The 16420-nt window shown below is 46.4% G+C and overlaps 2 protein-coding genes across 3 annotated transcripts in view; both read right to left on the bottom strand.

Moving 5' to 3' along the window:
- The window catches only part of LOC137421260 (GMP reductase 1-like), a 905715-nt gene that overhangs the window by 485451 nt on the left and 403844 nt on the right, over positions 1 to 16420 (bottom strand). The gene's annotated exons all lie outside the window — the stretch shown is intronic.
- LOC144890799 (uncharacterized) lies at positions 10327 to 11307 on the bottom strand. The gene has a single exon (XM_078772635.1). The coding sequence runs from the start codon at positions 11305 to 11307 to the stop codon at positions 10327 to 10329; it is 981 nt and encodes a 326-aa protein (XP_078628761.1).

Genomic DNA, 16420 nt, shown 5'->3' with positions numbered 1-16420 from the left:
CGGAGAAGAATGACCGGTGGAGGACCCGTCGAGCTAGCTCCAGCTACGGAGCTCCGACCACTCTCGCTGCCGGTCTGCCTCGAAGGGACCGGATGCGATGGGACCTCGCAAGCCTTTTGCGGGACCGCGTCGTCAAAGCGCGAACTGCTCTCCTGAGGCCCGAACGCCGGAGCAGGCGTGACGGACTCCGGCAAGACGCCTGGAGAACGATGCTACTGGGCAACGTCCTGCGGCCGAAACCCCGTCGGAACGACGGACCCGCTTGGAGCCGAAGGCCTACCCGACCAACTGATTTGCGTGCCTCGGCCCGAGATGAGATTCCCACGCGAGTGTTCACGACTCCCATGTCTGCCATGCCTCACACGGCCGGCCTACCCGACCAAACGCTGCTCGGTGGAATCACCTCCTACGCGAAGCCGCACACTGCGCCCATCGCGGGCACCACTCTGCGAGGCCGGCGATTCCAATCGCTGCTCGTCGGAATCACCTCCTACGCGCGAATCGCGCGCTGCCCCATCGCGGGCACAACCCGACCAATCGCTGCTCGGTGGAATCACCTCCTATGCGCAAATCGCGCACTGCGCCCATCGCGGGCACCACTCTGCGAGGCCGGCGATTCTGATCGCGGCTCGTCGGAATCACCTCCTACACGCGAATCGTATGCGATTCCCCCCCGCTGGCCGTACCCTGCGAGGCCGGCGGCCCCGATTGCTGCTGGTCGGAATCCCACCTACGCGTGGCTACTCAACGAGGCCGGCGAACTCCGCTGCCCGGAATCGCCTCAATGCATGAAGCTCGCTTGGCAAGAGGCTCGCTTGATTGCTGCTGGTCGGAATCCCACCTACACGTGGCTACTCAACGAGGCCGGCGAACTCCGCTGCCCGGAATCGCCTCAATGGAGGCTCGCTTGGCACCATTCGAGGACTCGCCGCAGCACGGATGAGTTTCTAAGGACATCAAGCGGGACCTTCATAGACTTTCACAGCACTCGGGCATTAATAGATGATCGTATACCATATGTATTCTACAGGGTGATTGAAAAGTAACTCCCTATTTTAAAATTCTTATAATTTATTTCATAACTATACTTTTTACAAGAAATGGATATAAGAATAAAGCGTATAGCATGACGTTTTATTTAAAATTCGATATGGGCACCATAATTCGCCACCAGCTTCTCAGGCCACCCAGGAACCACGTCAACTGATTTCACCAGGAACTCTTGTGGGATGGAAGACATAACTTCTCATATTCGCCCTTCAAGTTCTTCCAAAGTCGTTGGTTTGGTACAGTAGACTTGCTCTTTTACCCAACCCCAAAGAAAAAAGTCACATGGTGTTAAGTCAGGGCTCCTGGCTGGCCACTCATACGGACCACGACGACCCATCCATCTCCCAGGGAAGTGGGCATTCAGCCATTCATGAACAACAATAGCAAAATGTGGAGGAGCGCCAATTTGCATGAAAATCAAATCTTCAACATTCTCCGAAGCACTGATAATTGGCCAGATTTCGTCTTGCAGCATGGTGAGGTACCTTTTGGCATTCATGGTATCGCGAAGAATGAAGGGACCTACAATCCTTTCCGAAGTCATTCCACACCACACCGTTACCTTGGGGCGATATTGCGTTTTTTCAGAAATACCACGAGGATCTTCTCCTGCCCAGTAATCGCAGTTGTGACGGTTCACAAACCCACCGATGTGAAATACCGCTTCATCAGACCAGAGGATATTTTTAAAGAGATCAGACCAATCTTCATACCACTAGCTGGGCACGCTCCTGCAGGGTAAGACGTCCAGCCATGTTTGTAGGGCTTCCGAATTTCAAACAAAAAATAATCTGACAAAAAAGCCAACACAGATTAAATTCACATACATTAAGGAACAAACACTAAAAATTTGAGAAAAATATTACAATAAATAAATAATTTCTAAATATTTTAAAATAGGGAGTTACTTTTCAATCACCCTGTATATGACTAACTATGTCTAAAACTCCGGAGAAAACACGGCCCGAAAGCTAACAAACGAGACGCTACTTCAGGGCGTGATATGTATAACACGGTCCGAAGGCTATCAAACGAGACGCTACTTCAGGGCGTGATATGTATTCGATCCTTTGATCCGAAAGCTAACAAACGAGACGCTACTTCAGGACGTGCAGTTTATCGCTGCCAAGCATGCTCGCCCACTCGACTCGGCGTGCTTGCCCCGCTGGACTCGGCGTGCCGCACTGGTTCAACGGGCCGAGCTCGACTTTCGGTTTCCCTCGTACGCAGTGCGCCCTAGATAATACAATTCACTCGTCGGCCGGTTTCGCATTCTGTACACCAATCTCGAGCCCGCTCGAATGCTGGTGCCCAATGGATGCGAGACTATAGATTTCGGTGTGCTACTTTACTCCGTCTGGGGATACCGCTCAGCTGGAACTCGCCGTCAAACCCGCCCGCACGCGCCCGAACCAATTGATGACGTCATCGACTAAATCACGCGTTTGCTCTACAGCGCCATTAACTGCTTCCCGCGCTTGTGTCATCAGAGTACGTCTACCTGAGTTCGTCTACCTGGGTACCTCTACAGATAGCAGAAATACTCAACCTGACCGCCCCTGCCCAAAAGTGCGTGTCATAATGTGGCGGCCTTCGAGGGTGACTAGCCAACATCGAGGACTTATGCCGTTAATCGATAAGGCACGGGGCATTTGGGAGTACACGGTGACCCCATGAGATGGTCACATTGAGCGTTGCGCCCGACTCCCTTGTCTCCTGAGCAAGCCACGCGGGCACCGGCCTGCCGGTTCGCCCTTGACTCTGGGCTTGTTGCTTCTAGGACAGGTCTCTTGGCTCGCCTCCACGACACATTTCAAGACTGCGAGACGTCTCGCCCGGCCGCTGCCTGTTTGCGTTCCCTCTGACCCAGACTGTGAAGGTCGCTCGACTTCGGTACGCGGCGCGCAGCTGCTATCTCGAAATTAACAACGGGGGGGGGGGGGGGGGATGGATGGATGAGTGAGGGGGTGAGATGATGGACAATCCATCCGGGCCATCCTCTCGGTATATCCTCTCAGTATGTCGATAGGACGGGCCATGGATGGCTAATCCATCCGGAACGTTCTCTCAATCCATCCGGGGCATCCTCTCGGTATATCAATAGGACGGGCCATCCCTCCGGGACGTTCTCTCGGTAGCCGGTATAGCCGGTATAGCCGCATAGTCAATAGGACGGGCCATGGATGGACAATCCATCCGGGACATTCTCTCGGTAGCCGGTATAGCCGATCTTCTCTGATCCTCTGAGCGCTGTACTGCAGGACGGGATTGCGGAGGTTCTGTGCGCTTTGCTGGGAAGGCGCATTTCGGTCGTTTTGTGCGTCATTGTAATCTGCCATGCCGGTCGTTCGGGCAGCCTTCGGAGGGCACTCGTGGCAAACGTATATTTGCCGGAGCTTGTAATTCGTATGCGCTGCCGTCCGAGGGCGCTCGGGGGGGGGGGGGGGGGGGGGGGGGTTGGACTTCTTCTCTCGTGAGAAGGATCGCTGCCGACGGTAGTTTCACGTGCCGAAGCAAGAGTTTGTAATTCCTATGAGCTGCCGTCAGAGGGCGCTAAGAGTCTCGTGATTTCAAAAAGGGGACTCCGGGGTATCGAGTAACTCTCGTTATGGCTCTCATCGGTTCTCTCCCTCAGCAATTCCATGACATGGATCTAACGTGGATCGACCATGTACCCTTGGGAGCCTAGGCAGGTACAGACTTACTGTAATGGACTTACTGTAATGGCCTCCTGTCATGTAATCTTACTTACTGTTACAGCTCCTAGGCAGGTACAGACTTACTGTAATGGACTTACTGTAATGGCCTCCTGTCATGTAATCTTACTTACTGTTACAGCTTACTGTAAAGAGGCTTACTGATTTACACATCTTCCACATCGACACATCTTCCTGTAATGTGTTGCATTGCGACGAATGGGCATGGCTTACTGATTTACACATCCTCCACATCGACACATCTGCCTGTAATGAGTTGCATTGCGACGAATGGTCATTCGCTCTTCGACAAGGTACACCTTATCCTATCTAGCTACTGTGCCGACGACCCCACTGTGAGACTAGACAATTGTGACCCACGGGTTCATCGTCTGCCGGTATCGGACATGTTTGCTAACCAGGCTATGAGTGCGCCTAGGGAACATCTGCCGTCCCTCCCTTCGCCTGATACACCCCTGCCTGAAGCAGTGAAGGCACTGAGGTGCCCATCCGACACCTGCCTCCAGCGGCTACTCCGAAGCAGGGGACTCCGGGCTTGGGGATGTCATACGCGGTAGTTTCTGAACCTGTGCTGGCAGGGTAATTCGCCACACTGACCGCTATGGATGGACCGACTGACCTGTAATAATGATAATGGATTTATTTCATATAGCGCTTTCCAGGAAGCCCTGAAGATGCTTTGACAGAGTGCGAAACATAAAACAATTGCACAAAGACAAGAATCAATAGGGAAATATTTCTTTGACACCCCAATAATGATATAATGACTTCCTCAATCCATTAATGCTGACGCGCGCTCGCTTCCTGCCTAGCGGCAGTATAGTTCTAACGGCGGGGAGAATGTGGTGAAAATGTACCAAAGTTGAACCCAGGTGAGATGCTCACTTAAACCGCTGGGCGGTGTCTATAAGACCTCGTACGTCCGCGACTCGAGGCCACTCCTGCGACATTATACAATGACATGTAGAATTGAATGGTATGTGTACCCACTTATATTCTAGGCTTGCTTGCATTGACTGATATATCCAATCTTTCTCATATGATGCCTTGATCCTGACATATATATTGCATGATGTATTTTACAGGATGATGTAAAGATCTCATTGAGATTAAACCTACATATGGGACGAGTTGTGGACTTGGTTGAATTTCACAACATAGGCCATTGCCAACTTTCAAAAGCTGGCTTGAGAACGCCCCTGCAGTGTTGTCACCAAGAAGGTGGACTCTCATGTTGGTATTCAGGGTAAGTCTTTGCACATGTGGCCAGAGGAGATAAGAAGACTTGATACAGGCCTTGACTTGATCTGCTCTTGTGCCCCGTTGGAAACCGTTTATTCGTTCTTGGCGCGAAAACATGGCGCGAAAAATATATTCCAACAGTTGAAATCATCCAATCCACGTTGATCACGTGGATCAGTAATTTCATCCACGCCTATGTTTTATCCACATTCATACGTCACGTGACGTTTTGTTAACTTCGTTCTTTTAAAACGTTGTTGTTTTAAATCTCAACTCCAAAAACAAACCAAAAAAATATTTCCAACAGTTGCAATAATTATTGTTTCCAACAGTTGAAATTTAATGAAATTTGAATTCGAATAAAATCTGGCGTGCATTTTGTCATTATGTGCGACTTTACATCACTCCTACGGACGTGAAAACATTTGTTTTCCTTAAAAATATATTGAAAATAAATAAAATAGTACATAAATTAACAATAAAAGAAGCTAAAAAAACAATTTAAAATACAATAAAAAGCACATTAAAATATATAAATATGTACGTACAGTATACTGTATGTACGCGCAACCGCTGATTCTCATTCAAAACAGAGGCGACGTACAGTATTCCTTTACTGTGTCTGTGTTAGCCATGGCCCATGGGTCCGAAGAAGGATAATGCTAGTGTTTCCAAGCGTAATGTGATTATGATGGACGATAAGGTAAATCTGATTAAAAGGTATGGAAAAGGTGGAAAAGTGTCGGTGATAGCGCATAGACCTTATCGCGAATCGGAACCGCAATGCGTCATGGGATCGGAAAGGGGCAATAGCGCCGCCACAAACTACGCCATGGTATTGCAGCTGGGCCGGTTTTTTAAACCATTGATATTAAAATAAAAAGTAGCCTATAACCACCGGGATTTTATGCTGATTCCGAATCTGTGTCTAAAACTTTTCTCCGATGTGTAGTTCTTGAGTTATAAGCGGACATCCAGACAGACACACAGACACTCCTCCTTTATATATAGAGATATAATATATATATATATATATATATATATATATATATATATATATATATATATAAATATATATATATATATATATATATATATATATATATATATATATATATATATATATATATATATATATATATATATATACACATGTACACTACCGGTCGAAAGTTTTAGAACACCTCAATTTTTCCAGTTTTTATTCAAATTTACGCAGTTTAATGTCTCAATGTACTCTGAAATTAAGTATAGAACAAAGAAACAATTGGAGATAAAAAAGAAATCATAGAATCATTTTGTTTAACAAAATTTAATTTAAATTTTTGACTCGGCAAAGTAGCCACCTTTTGCAGATATAACCGCCGAACACACTCGTGGCATTCTTTCTACAATAGAAATCAAATATTGTTCGGGAAGTTCTTGCCAACACTGTTGCAGAAGTTCCCACAAATGTGTTGCACTTGTAGGTTGCTTTGCTTTCACACTTCTGTCCAGTTCATCCCAAACCAGCTCGATGGGGTTTCAAGTCTGGAGACTGTGCTGGCTATTCCATGATTTGAAGCCTACCATCTTGTTCTTTTCCTCGAAGGTAGTTTTGACATAGCCTGGAGGTGTGTTTAGGGTCATTATCTTGCTGTAGGATGAACCCCTGACATACTGCGTGTATACCACTGGGTATTGTATGGTGCTGAAAAATACTGTGGTAGCCCTTTTGGTTCAAGGTGCCTGTCACTCTGTGCAAGTCGCCGACTCTGGATCCAGCAAAAGAGCCCCAGACCATCACGCTTCCTCCTCCATGTTTGACTGTTGGTGTCACACACTGAGGAACCATCCTTTCGCCGACTCAATAGCGTACAAAAACCTTTTTCTTATTTTTCCATCTTAGCAATGGCTTTCTTACTGCCACTCGACCTGTCAAACCTGCAGCTCGAAGTCTTCTCCTCACAGTTGAAACTGAGACTTGCTTACTTCGACCACTGTTAAGCTGTGCTTGAAGCTGTTGTCCTGTGAGCCGCCTATCACGCAAGCTGTTGACTCTCAGAAACTTGTCTTCTGATTCTGTTGTGGCTTTGGGTCTGCCAGACCTCTTCCTGTCAGAGTTTCCTCCAGTTTCCAATATACTACTTCCTGCTGTGCAATATTGTCCAAATAATGCTTCAGAGGGTGTAATAACAGTCTGTTCCAATACTGCTTTGATACAGACAGGGGGTTTGTAATCAAGTAATCAGCAGAGGTTGGGACACCTGTAGGAATTGTTTGCATCAAGTTTCAAGGCTTAATTTACTTACATTGCTGCAGAACAGCTGTAAGTTGTTAACCCATTACTTGTTCCCTGAAGAAGGCCTTTTTTTTACAATCTAACTGTGCAATATACATTATTTTCCCGTTTTTGCTAACCTAGACTTTTTTTTAAACCTCGAGCAGTTTACTGCTTACCTTTGTACCATTTCAGGTTATTCACTGGACATTAAACTGCGTAAATTTCACTAAAAACTGGAAAAATTGAGGTGTTCTAAAACATATATATATATATATATACTAGCAAGGATACCCGTCCACGACGGGTGCAAATTGAAAGGATTCTTAAAATTCATTAATAAAAGGTGAACGCTCTGTCTATATCCGACAATGCCTAAGATTGGGGGTATTGATATCAGAAAATTGTCAGCCAAACAGACCTAAAACATTAAAAAAAACTTTTGTACATACATTTTGTATAAAATATATTCTATAATTTATATAAAATATAAACACTAAACATCATTATTCTCTTTCGACTGGATGGGAAGATAGTCGGCCTGGAAGCACCGATTCTGGTAATTCGCCTGTTTTGATTAAAATGTTTTTCCAAAATAACGTTTTTTACAAACTATGAATGAGCATCTGGTCCAATATGTGCCTTATACAAAAAAATATAGTCACAACTTAAAGCGTTCGTCATCTGTGCCCTAGAGTGTCTCGGGGTGAACCACATTGCGTGTCTGATTGTTGGGTGCCAGGATGGTGAGTTTTACTGCACTGCCGGTCCGAGAGGCAGCCACATACAGCTGACCGTGTGAGAAGCAGGGGACAGAGAGGTCGACCCCTATTGTCTTGTAAGTCTGACCTTGAGCCTTGTTGATGGTCATCGCAAAGCATGGCTTGCAGAGAAACTGGAGTCTCCGAAACTGGAACGGCAGCTCAGAGTCTGATGGAATGAGCGGGATCCTCGGCAGAAGGACGACTTCTCCTTTGTATGGTCCACAGGAGGTGGTGGCCTCGATGACATTGGCATGTAGGCGAGTTATGATGCAGCGTGTACCATTGGTGGTCTTGGGTGGTTCCATGTTTCGCAGGATCATGATGGGCACACCGAGTTTCAACTTGCGGAGGTGTGGTGGCATTCCTGACAGCTCGAGAGAATTGAGAAGCTCAACAGGGTAAGTGACTGCCTCCTCGTCACAGATGGCACTATCCACAGACTTGTAGATCCTCTCATCGCCGGGAATCTCTCCCATGAGCCAGTTTTTGAGCTGGTTGACATTGGTGTTCAGCGGAGAAAGAATTGCATGCTCAGCCAGCCATTCGGACCGGACTCCATTTGTGTTCAAGCAAAGGTAGACTTCAGCCTTCAGCTCCTCCATTGTGGAGACGACCTTGCCTATTTCAGGAGGAATCTCGATCGTGTCTGGTTCGGCCGAAAATGGTATCAGTCCATTGCCAATTTCCTGGAGCAGCTTATAAAAGTCAGTAGCCCCTTCATCCCCAGAAAGGTGAGCTCGCATGTTGGTAGCCAGATGCTTGACAGTCACATGGCGCCACAGGTGGGACGTCTTCAGGCTGGTGTTGACAATGTTGGATCTGGTACCACTCTTGACCACTGGGAGGATCTGTCAGAAGTCTCCGCAGAGCAGTGTGGGAATTCCTCCCATAGGTTTCTTTACTCCTGTGATGTCCTGTAGTGTGTGGTCTACAGCTCCATAGGCTGACTTGTGAGTCATCAGGGCCTCATCCACAATGATGACAGCAGCATCCTTAATGACCTTGGCCAATGCTGTTCCACGCTTGATGCTGCATGTTGGCTGCTCTTTGAAGTGCGTGTCGAGTGGGATCTTGAAGGTGCTGTGCAGCGTTCGTCCTCCCTGGAGCAGTGTTGTGGCAATTCCACTGGATGCAGTAGCAAGAGCAATTTTGCCTCGTGAGCGAATTTTCTTCAGAATCGTGTTGATGACGAAGCTCTTTCCTGTGCCTCCTGGTGCATCTAGAAAGATGATGTTGCTGCTCTTGTTGCCATTGTTGATGTTACCTTGCTGCACCAGTTCAAGGACTGCATTGTAGACCTGATGCTGGTCATCTGTCATTTGCTGTTGGAGATCATCAGCTTGGACAGCCAACTGCTCTTGGTTGTAGTCGACTTCCCTGAAGTATTCTCTCTCAAGCCTATATTCTGTGCCCCTCTCTGGGGTAGGTAGGTCATACGAACTGAGATGACGACCACCCATTATGATCACCTTGTCTTCGAGAGAGCAAAGCGCAAGGTTGTAGATGTGCTCGTTGTAGTCAGCAGCGGGATTTAATTGTCAACATTGCGACGGTGCTGAAATAGGTAGTCTTCAGAAAGGATTTCACGGAACTTATCCCATAGCGTGCGTGGATTGCTAGGAAAACATGCATTAAGGATGACTGCCATGAGACTCCGGAGGTTTGGTGCAGACTGGCTGATGCTTGCCTCATCCATAGCAAGGTGGAAGTGCTGGTCGTTTTCCAGGAGTTCCAATGCGAGACAGGCTTCACGGAAGGACAACTCTTGACCATCCACTGTCCTTAGAGCAGCGAAAGAGGATGGGCCATTGGGCCACATACTTCAGTCAGAAGAAGTCGAACGTAGTAACAGTCTCCCTGTCTCGGACTGATGCTGTAGATGCGGCCAATTGCCGGAGTCTTCCGTATTGCATGTGGTCCTTCGACCACCACTTCTCCCTGCTTGCAGCGGGTCCACTTCTTGTGCGTCTTGTCCCACGTGTAGTACTCGGGCACCTCGTGGTATTTGAGCGTCTTGGCAAAATCGTCATGATTGCAGAGGTCGAAGAAGGCAGTAAACGTAGTGGCTGGTGGTGATCGCTCTGCCCTCTGTATGGCATTGTCCATATTGAAGTAGACTCGCTGGCCATTCTCGAGGTGGACAGCTAGGCCAATGACTGGAGGGAAATGCTCGGAAATTGGGTGCTCTGGGATCCTCCAGACTGCCTCGCTGCTCCCAACGTAATGTGCATTCTGGAACTTAGCTACCTCATCCACTTGACGATTTCCGGCCTCCTCATTGGCTCGCTGCAGTTCAAACTGCCTGATCGGTCCCCTTGGTGACATACTTTGTGATATACTTGATGCTCTTGATGCTGGAGCATATCTCAACATTGATGTGGCAGTTGAATTGGTGGAGGAGGAACGGGTTGTAGGTTACCACCCACTGATTGGTGACTACCTGCACCACCCGTTTTCCCTGCTGGTGCATCTTGATCTCCCCAGTGTAACCACCATCTTCTGGCTTCAGATGTCGGTATTTGGGGTAGCTGTCATTTCCTTGCTCAGTGCTCTGGAGGAATGGCTTTGGGAAATCTTTTGAACACTTCCGGTCCTTCATGCAAGGGCTGTTCTGGTTGAGGTTTCCGCATGGACCATGGATCATATGTGCCATAACCATCATGTGTAACTCAGGATCTTGTTCCTTGTCGGGAATCTCAGCACTGATGACCATGTCAATTTTTTCGGGCTTGACTTTGTCCTCTGGAGCGACCCATATGAGGATGTGGGCATGAGGAAGACCACGCTTCTGATACTCAATGGTGTACAGGAAGGCTCTCATCATCCCAAAAGCTCTCTTCTTTAGTAGCTCCATGAGCTTCTTGTGCTTTTGTCGAGAGACATGGGCAATGATGTCTGGCCGATCATGAGCTTCTCGTCCTGGCAAGAGGTTTTGCTGGACCATGACCCATTTGGGATTTGTTGTCATTGTTATAAAGAAGTCCGGCCTCCCCATGCAATGCACATAGGCTATGGCATCACTCTGCCTCTCGTGCATCCACCTCGGCCCACTTGTGTACGTCGCTGGAAGGACCACCCTTTGCCCAACATTGCGAGGGTCACCATCGCTGGCCATGAGACTGTCATGGAGGTTGCCGTAGTTATCAGCGAGTAAGGTCTGTTGCTCCCGGCGGATAAAGCCCAGTCGCTCTGCCTCGATTTTAGAATATACATCTACCAGAAACTGCTGAAAGAGTCGTCGCATCTGCAGTATGTGATTTCCCTCTCTCACCATGATGTGGTAGCTGTAGTCCTGTAGCTGTGTGAGTTTTTGTCCATCTTTTCCAGTGGCAGTCCTGGCCACCAGGTGGATAGTTTAGCCATCCGTTCCATATGGGAACACTATGGGGTACTGTAGTGCATCATCAGATGCATGCAGCTCACTTATCCTTTTGAGTGCCCCATCGCGAAGTTTAAGGACAATATCTCTGGGTTCTGTTGGCTCATTGTCCATTAAGATGGCGACTTCTGGTGCAGACTGGGCGTTGTAGCGGCGTGCATGCTCACCACGTGGTCGCTTGTTTTCGCGGATGATTATCTGGTGCTCTTCCGAGTTATCTCCTTCTGCAAGCATATCTCTTGCAGTTTTCAGCTCAGGGACCAGATGGTTATTCTCATGGAACCACTTTGTGAGCATTTCAATGATGTGTGGTTTGAGGCCGCTGTGGTTCCTGGCAGTCAGCTCTTTGGCATGCGAGTCGAGGAAGTAGACCTGTAAGAACTTTGGCTGACCTTCTTCAGGCGGGAGCAGGCTGCCAATGTGGTGGAACACTTGACCTTGGATACGGAAGCTTGGGTTCCAGCCCTGTACTTCAGCTTCCTTATGCCCGAAGCTCGTCATCGCAAAACTGCCATTATAAGTTCGAATGTTATCAAGGAAGTGCTTGCTGAGGAGACCTTCGCCAGAGAGAAGTTCCTTCAGGAAGGGAGGAAGGGCAGGGAAAGGCTCAAGGACGACTTTCCCATTGTTGCAGTACACACCTTTGGTCTCTCCTTCGAACTTGTAAGCAAAGCAGTGAGTGCAGACTTGGTCCATTCGGCCGATGTCTGCATGAGTTGTTGGGTCAGCCGGGTCATATGTGAATGCCTCCCTTTTGTTCTTTGGTGTCCAGGCCCGAGCTCGTGCTTCTGCAGTGCGGTGACGGTTTCCCTCGTGTCTTGCATCACACTCTTCCTCAGTCTCATTTACTCGCAATTGTTGTTGCCGATGTGCCTTTTCATTAAGCCTGGTCGATCGCTCATGTTGTGTCTCATTTACTCGCTGTTGTTGTTTCCGATGAGCAGTCATTTCCGAAACACTCATTAAGCCTGGTCGATCGCTCATCTTGTGTCTCATTTACTCGCTGTTGTTGCCGATGAGCCTGTTCATTAAGCCTGGTTGATCGCCTCGCTTGTGTCTCATTTACTCGCTGTTGTTGTTGCCGATGAGCCTGTTCATTGAGCCTGGTTGATCGCTCCTCTTCGATCTCCTGTTGTCTCTCAGTCTGTTTTCGCTTAGCTGAAGCTGTCTTCGGACCAATGCAGCTCTTTCCTTTTCGGGGCATTTCGGAGATTTCGATCAGAAACTGCGTGGAATTAGGCCTGGGTCATCTAAAAGCAGAAAATCGAAAATCCTCATGAAAAAGAGGAAAATAGAAAATCATGAAGGGAAAGTTCATTGAGAAACTGCAGCATGTAAAATCAGAGAATCGAGAATCAGAAAAATCGATCAGAAACTGTGTGGAAGTCGGAAGTCATTGTCGTCAATTGAATGTAGCATTTATTTTGTTATTCCCTGTCAAATAGCATTGGTCCCATGTCAATCGGATGAAGTTGAATAATTAACGTTACGCCTTTATGACGTCATAATTCCGAACCCGGAAGTCGGAAGTCATTGTCGTCAAATAAATGTAGCATATATTTTTCACTCGCTGTCACATGCCGTTGATCCCATGTCAATCGGATGAAGTTGAAAAATTACCGTTACGAAATATGCTGATGTCGTCATAATTTTAAAACCGGATTTTTTTTTTAACATTTAAGGTGTGCTGTAGTTTCTCTGAGACGTACTGATTCCGAATATGCCTTTGCTTTTGCTCTGCGATGAGTAGTTCTCGAGTTATAAGAGGACAAACAAACATACTTTACTACTTTATATATTGTTGCGGATTTGAGAATCCTGTGTTTTTTATTGTTGTAAATATCACCCTGTGTAAGTGTAATGAATTCTTGTAAATACCTCAGCTTTGTGTGTAAAGGTCAAAGGTCGTCCCCATAGTTAATCCATCGCATGCACGTAGGCCACCATATACCCTTCTAAATAGTTATTTCCTTATTATGTGTATTAGTTTAAGGCTGTGTCTCCCATTAACTGACTCTGCATTGCACCAAGTGAAATAAGATAGTTCCCCTTTCAAGTTTCCCCCAAATCGTCTCCTCAAAGTGCAAGCGACATTTGGGCTGTTTTCGGCGGCGTTGGCCACCGTTGCATTGGGCGGTTTTCACTGCCATCATTTTCACCCCAAGACTCCATCGCACACGAGGCCAAGGAGGGGGCAGGAGCCGCCGGATCATGGGCGTGGCACCACCTCGTCATCAAAGGTGGAGCCAAAGAGCCTTGCCCACCAATCAGCGCCGAAGTGAGCAAAAAAACCGGAGGCGTGGCATAGGAGTTGGCGGATCATCGCGCCATGCGCGATATAAGCGCGGACACAAGCCTTTTTTCGCGACAGATGCATGACCCAGCTGAAGCAGCCAAGAGAGGACGAGACGTGAGGGGGTGCTCATATTGCAGCAATAGGCCGAGACCCTCTAGGCCCTATTGCCGGTTGTGGAGACGCGGAGCTGCCAGCTGCTGTTCGCTTCGAGCCCGGAATGTGGACCTCGACGGGGAGCATTTGCCCGGACCTTCCCGCCCTGCCATCGGCTTGGACCTTCTCCCTCCAGTGATTCCTGCTTTCAAATTCCCCATTCGTGTACGTGAGTTTGTTTTGTGTGTCTTGTCCCTGGGTATAAGTTAAGCCTGTATAGATAAGCTAGAATTGCTCTGTGTCCTTCTGGTCCTTCCATCCTTCTGTAAATTATTTTCGTTTCTTTCCTTCTCCTTGGTTCCTTTGATGGTGTAAATATTAGTAATAAATTATATTTGTTCTTCCTTACCTTCTGGTTTCCTCACATCCGTTCGTCCTTGTCTTTTCCCAATTGAATACCTGTGGCACGATTTGGCCAACGTTTAAGAATCGGGTCTCGTGAATGCTAATGGTTCGAGCCGCGGCTGCTAATCCGCTCGGCAATTAACATCTTGTCCGCGGTCTCGGACGAGGTTGCTCACCTGCCTCCCTGGAGGGAGCTGTGCAACTTCAGGACTCACGTCGGTCAGTCGCACACAAGGGGATTAATCCCCCCTTCTTAAGGGGGAAAAAAGGCCGACGTTGAGATCCGCAACAATATATATATATATATATGTATATATATATATATATATATATATATATATATATATATATATATATATATATATATATATATACTATATATACTATATATATATACTATATATACTAGCTTGGCTTGGCTCGGCTCGCTGCGCTCAGCGTCGATACTGAGGAGCGGGCTTATTTTAACTGAGGCTAATGACTGTACCTGAGTTGCTGTGTTGTCATGATTTTCACCAATCATAATACAAACAATTACTTTGCACAAATGTATTTGTTGTGTTTGTGATATTACATTTTTATAGGCAATTTAGGTTGAAGATTTAGGTTGAATGTTTTTTTTTCAAGAAAGAACCCCTCTGCACATACATAGGGGAGGGGTAGGTGCAGACTGGAAGTTTGGGACAATTACACCTCACCACCACGTAATTCAAAACACCTCACCACCAAGTAATTCAAAACACCGCACCACCATGTAATTCAAAACACCTCACCACCAAGTAATTCAAAACACCTCACCACTACGTAATTCAAAATACCTCACCACCACGTAATTCAAAACATCTCACCACCAAGTAATTTAAAACACCTCACAGCCATAAAACACGTAATAAAAACACCTCACCACCACAAAATTAAAAACACCTCACCACCACGAAATTGAAAACACCTCACAGCCATAAAACACGTAATAAAAACACCTCACAGCCATAAAACATAATAAAAACACCTCACAGCCATAAAACACGTAATAAAAACACCTCACAGCCATAAAACATAATAAAAACACCTCACAGCCATAAAACACGTAATAAAAACACCTCACAGCCATAAAACACGTAATAAAAACACCTCACAGCCATAAAACATAAAAAAACACCTCACAGCCATAAAACACGGAATAAAAACACCTCACCACCACAAAAATAAAAACACCTCACAGCCATAAAACACGTAATAAAAACACCTCACAGTCATAAAACACATAATAAAAACTCCTCACCACCACAAAATTAAAAACACCTCACAACCATAAAACACGTAATAAAAACACAACACAGCCATAAAACACGTAATAAAAACACCTCACCACCACAAAATTAAAAACACCTCACAGCCATAAAACACGTAATAAAAACACCACACAGCCATAAAACACGTAATAAAAACACCTCACCACCACAAAATTAAAAACACCTCACAGCCATAAAACACGTAAAAAAAACACCTCACAGCCATAAAACACGTAATGAAAACACCTCACAGCCATAAAACACGTAAAAAAAACACCTCACCACCACAAAATTAAAACACCTCACAGCTATAAAACACGTAAAAAAAACACCTCACAGCCATAAAACACGTAATAAAAACACCTCACAGCTATAAAACACGTAATAAAAACACCTCACAGCTATAAAACACGTAATAAAAACACCTCACAGCCATAAAACACGTAATAAAAACACCTCACAGCCACGAAATTAAAAACACCTCACCACCACGTCATTTAAAAACACCTCACCACCAATTAATTCAAAACACCTCACCACCATGTGATTTAAAAACACCTCACCACCACGTCATTTAAAAACACCTCACCAACACATAATTCAAAATACCTCACCACCACGTGATTTAAAAACACCTCACCACCACATAATTAAAAACACCTCACCACCACGTAATTATAAATACCTCACCACCACGTGATTTAAAAACACCTCACCACCACGTCATTTAAAAACACCTCACCAACACATAATTCAAAATACCTCACCACCACGTGATTGAAAACCACCACAACGTTATTAAAAACACTTCACAACCACGGAAACAAAAGTTTGAGGGAGTCGTTAAGTGAGAACACAGACACTGCCCAGATGTGTCGATATATAGATAAATGACTGTACCCGAGTTGCCGTTTTGTCATGG

The sequence above is a fragment of the Myxine glutinosa genome, chromosome 2 (genome assembly GCF_964187855.1).
Source record: "Myxine glutinosa chromosome 2, kmMyxGlut1.1, whole genome shotgun sequence".
NCBI lineage: Eukaryota > Metazoa > Chordata > Myxini > Myxiniformes > Myxinidae > Myxine > Myxine glutinosa.
This window is presented reverse-complemented; position numbering and strand designations above follow the sequence as displayed.

Excerpts from the sequence above, each read along its gene's own strand:
- LOC144890799 (XM_078772635.1), bottom strand. The coding sequence starts at position 11,307 with ATGGTGAGAGAGGGAAATCACATACTGCAGATGCGACGACTCTTTCAG.